Source organism: Tachypleus tridentatus, chromosome 5 (assembly GCF_004210375.1).
Source record: "Tachypleus tridentatus isolate NWPU-2018 chromosome 5, ASM421037v1, whole genome shotgun sequence".
Classification (NCBI taxonomy): domain Eukaryota; kingdom Metazoa; phylum Arthropoda; class Merostomata; order Xiphosura; family Limulidae; genus Tachypleus; species Tachypleus tridentatus.
The window spans coordinates 11,200,044-11,204,477 of NC_134829.1; the positions used below are offsets into that span (position 1 = coordinate 11,200,044).

A 4,434-nucleotide genomic window follows, 5' to 3' on the forward strand; every position below is an offset into this window, starting at 1 on the left:
ATGAAGGAATATATATGCAAAAACGGCTCGTTTGGGTTAAGAAAATATTTTTCGTAGAAGAGCGTGAACCTGACGATGACAGAAGGTCAAAACGTTGTTCGCTCTTCTACGTAAAATATTTTCTCAACCCAAACGAGCCGTTTTTGCATACATATTTCTCTACAAGTGGGTTTATCTCGACATCACTGATTATTAATGAAGGAAGCCATTTTCATGAGAAAGTACCTTGTTTCAATATTTATTTTTAATTTTAAGAAGTTTTTTGTGATACTATGAAAATATTTAGTATCTTAGAAATCCATTTATATAGGTTATTTGGTCACCCGTTTTTTTTATTTGTAATTTTTTTTCTAATCCTTTAAACTGAAACTTGGGGTCCATCAGGGCTGTGTTTACAATGCCACACATTTTAGCATCAAAATCAATGGCATCATTGAACCACTTTCTCCTTCACTTGCAAAGAGAATTTTATGTTGATGATATTCAGAATTTCTGTTAATCATTGAATATGATGTGTATCAAGTGACTGCTTCACTTTACTCTTGCCTGAGTGGATCACAGCAAATGTTTGTAATATAAACCCATTAGCAAGCAGTCTTGCACCAGTGAGGATTGCACTTTGATACCAAGCTCTAATTTGTGTAGTAGCTGAGTCAAATTAGTTGGTACCTCTCATCAGTGATAATTCTCCTCTTTCTTCAGTTGGTACCACAACTAGTGTGTAATGGCTGTCTTAGCTTCTGTTCATGGGTGCCACGATCTCACGTACTAGAAATATAGTTCTAATTGATGGGTACTGTCCATCAGCAGCATATCCAGTCCTACAAAATACATAATGAAAACACAATGCAGACCTTTTACGTTAGTCAAAACAATTTTTTCAAATACTCAAACAACACTTCACAATACTTAAACAGCACATTAACAGTCCATTTTTATAATAAATGACAAAATCAAATATTGTTAAAACCAATAGAATAAGAAACAACCATCAAATTAAGTAGTCATATATTCAATAAAATGTTCTATTAAAATATCTACATTCATACACTAAATTTAATGATAAGATTGGAGTAGATGTAGAACCTAACGAGAAACAGCTATATATTTAAACAATCTAATGAGAAGTCTTATAATACTGCAATTTCCTGGTAGTGGAGCTTTAGAGTGGGTTTTAATGTGACTTGTCTGATTGTGGAGAGAATTCAGTTTTCCAATTTTTTTGTTTTTATCAAGCATATGATCATCTTAACTATTAATCAAGTGAAAATCACTATAGTGTTCATCACCTAGTAGCTTGAAAAGGCCACTTCCTTTCAAGTATTGGGTGTATGGATGTACTGATGACTGTCTTAACTCTTACATGTGGGTGCCTATCATTTCATCATTGAAACAGCTCTAGTTGGCAACAGTTATCCACAAGTGGCAAGCTCAGCCCTTTTTGATTAGTTATTTTTAGTCTAAACCAGAGCTAAAGCGGATTTTTTTGTGTGGATGGATGCCCTATGGAGACCTCTCCAATTGGACTTAGTCTTGTCCTATGTTAATTCATTTGTCTACAATTCTTATTTGCCTTTGCTTTTCTAACTCTCCATTGTGGTTGTGGTGAGTACTTTTACAACTATAATAAGCCATTCTTTCAGTGAATGATTCATTTAAACCTTTTCTTAATCCAAAATTTCATGTGAGAGCCATACACATTAACAAAAACAGAAGCTCAACAGTAAATTCTGTGGTCACTGAACAATAATAATTTCTCCTTCTCCTATATATAGACAATATATGTCTACCTTTACAGAATTTTATGAGGATATGATATGGTATGGGTTTTAGTTTTTAGCATTAATACTATGAAACAGTACACTCTATTTCACTGTACTTACTCTCAAAGATTCTGTATTTCTGTGAAAATACCTTACATTTATTAAGTAAGTTGAATCTCATAACTTATGTTCAGCTTGGCTAAGTGTGATAAGTAATGACAAAAGACATTCAAAAGCCATGATCGGTGTTGAGTAACTAATAATATTAACAACAACGTCTTTGAAAACAGCTTAATTAATAATATCTCTCTGGCACAAGAAGTAATATAAAGTGAGAAAAATTAGCAATGACTACAATTTACAGTGGAATTACTATATAATACTGTACTAAGCATTAATAATAATCTACTGTACAATATTTACAACAATGAAAGCAAGAAACTGCGTAATGTTATTAGTAAATTAATTCCATAAAAATTACTGATCATACAGAAGTGGAGGAGATGCCAATTTCAGTTTCAGTGCAACATATTTCCCACCTTGCATTATAAACATTGATATTACTACCACAACTACTTTTTCTGGATTCGGCATAACATACTTACGTTAGAATTGGAATTGGAGTCCATACAATACAAAAAGGATAACGACTTCTTTTGTGATCTATAATATCCACAGAATCAGGAGAATAGATATTGGTTTTAGTTGTGTGCGCTTGACAATCTGGAGAGCTCATTATACCAACTAATCTCATTCCAACCATAATAAATCTATTACAACTTGATAAGTTTCGGTTCCAACCACTGCTTAAGTTTACCACAAAGAACGTTTATTTCCATTCAGTCTGAGAACTGAAGACCAAGTTGTCTAAACTCTCGAACCTTACCGTTGACAAAAAAAAAAAATAAACAACAACAAAATAAACTATAGCATAACTATTATTAACACATTAATTGGAATAAAAATACACAATTAAGTTACATAATGTACCAATATAAAAATAAAAATCGTTGCAAAAGCGTCAAAAATAAGAACATCGAAAAATTATGACATTTGAACATGCAAAATGTTCTAACTTGCTTTTATTAATATAATATACAAATTATTAAAATTTTCATCTAATCTACTTCTACACAGATTAAGTACAATACTTTGTTTTGGCCAAGCGTGTTAAGACTTTCGACTCGTAATCCGAGGGTCGCGAGTTCTAATCCCGGTCGCACCAAAACATGCTTGACTTTCCGCCGTGGGAGCGTTATAATGTTACAGTCAATCGCACTGTTCGTTGGTAAAAGAGTAGCCCAAGAGTTGGTGGTGGATGGTGATGATTACCTGCCTTTTCTCTAGTCTTACACTGCAAAATTAGGGACAGCTAGCGCAGATAGCCCTCGAGTGGCTTTGCGCGAAATTCAAAACAAACAAAAACAAACAAGCACATAATCGATAACCGCTGATATTAGTACATCCACCAGTCCCTCAAAATTGTTACACTTGCCATGCCAATCCACTTTGTGAAGTATTGCCTTAGACGTACCAAAAACGAAAATATAGTTTTTGCAATGTAAGGTGGGATTTTTTTTTGAATTTCCAGTGAAATCTTCAGTAAATTAGACAAGACTACTTTTTAACTTGTCGTAGTATATGGCATCTTCTGAAGTCATGCTAACATACACTTAAAGGCATTTTCCTGTGATAAGGAGGCTTAGACAGACTGCACAGTCATCTTTGTCCTAGTTCTGACTTTAGGCAAGTCTTTCATATCTCTCAGGAAATGTTTCATGTCATCTTTCTGTTCATTAAATATGAGCAGCTTGGGTCGGATGGCCTTCACCACATTGTCATTTTTGGGTCCTTCGTATTTCTGTTGGGTGAGCCTAGCAGTCTCAGTTTGTGTTCTTATTCTCTCTATTTCGAATTTTTCCTCTGTAACTCTTTTCTTCTTCTCCAGTTTGCATGTTTGTTCTCTCTATGTCTTGTTATGTTTTAACAAACTCTAGTAAATCACCATCTTTGAGCTCAAGTGACTCATTCTCTCTATTCATTTATCGAATTCATTTAGCATGATTATATGACATGGTTGTATGTACATAAACCTATTTTCCAGTTATTTATGCCTCTTGTTCTGCCTTTTATCCCTATAGATCCTAGCTGGCTCTCAAGTGTCAGGTTTTATTGTATGTGTGGGCTGGAATCTTAAGAGTAAATGTCTGTGACTTGTTAGTAATAAATTTGAACAATAAACAAACAGTACACAATCCATTTGTTTTAAAAATATATTAAAACAAGACTGTAACGAAATCAGTGATAATTTCTCTTACTTTGCATTGTTGTTTGTCACAATTGTATCAGAGCTTTAAATAATTGTCTCTTTTCATTAAAAGTCCATACATGTTCATTCAATTACCTTAGAATACTACTGACAAAACAAACTATTATTCTCTACTCTGTTACTGAAAAACAGTTTGTGATACTTTCACTTTAAAATCTCCAATATATTCTCTTTACTAAACGCATAAATATACAGCTCAGATTTGTTTCACTATATCTCTAAATTAAGTTTGTCTCACTTAACGTGAACTAAATGTTGATCACGCATTCAGAAATAGCCAGACTGTGGCCTAGAACTTTCGATACATTACGAGATAGCACAACGCAATGTTACTTGAGAAAC

The 4,434-nt window shown here is 33.4% G+C and overlaps 1 protein-coding gene across 1 annotated transcript; it reads right to left on the minus strand.

The window, feature by feature from the left end:
* Positions 1–591: 591 nt before the first annotated feature.
* Positions 592–2,662, minus strand: LOC143250506 (transmembrane protein 222-like). Its single transcript, XM_076501141.1, has 2 exons — positions 2,369–2,662; positions 592–821 (listed from the first exon to the last, which is right to left on the minus strand). The coding sequence occupies exons 1-2, from the start codon at positions 2,524–2,526 to the stop codon at positions 734–736; spliced, it is 246 nt and encodes an 81-aa protein (XP_076357256.1). The 5' UTR covers positions 2,527–2,662; the 3' UTR covers positions 592–733.
* Between the last annotated feature and the right edge of the window lie 1,772 nt (positions 2,663–4,434).

Bases quoted from the DNA above. Each gene is read 5' to 3' on its own strand.
- LOC143250506 (XM_076501141.1), bottom strand. From the start codon at position 2,526: ATGGTTGGAATGAGATTAGTTGGTATAATGAGCTCTCCAGATTGTCAA. The intron at 822-2,368 runs GTAAGTATGTTA...TGTATTTTGTAG, and splicing joins ACTCCAATTCCAATTCTAAC to GACTGGATATGCTGCTGATG.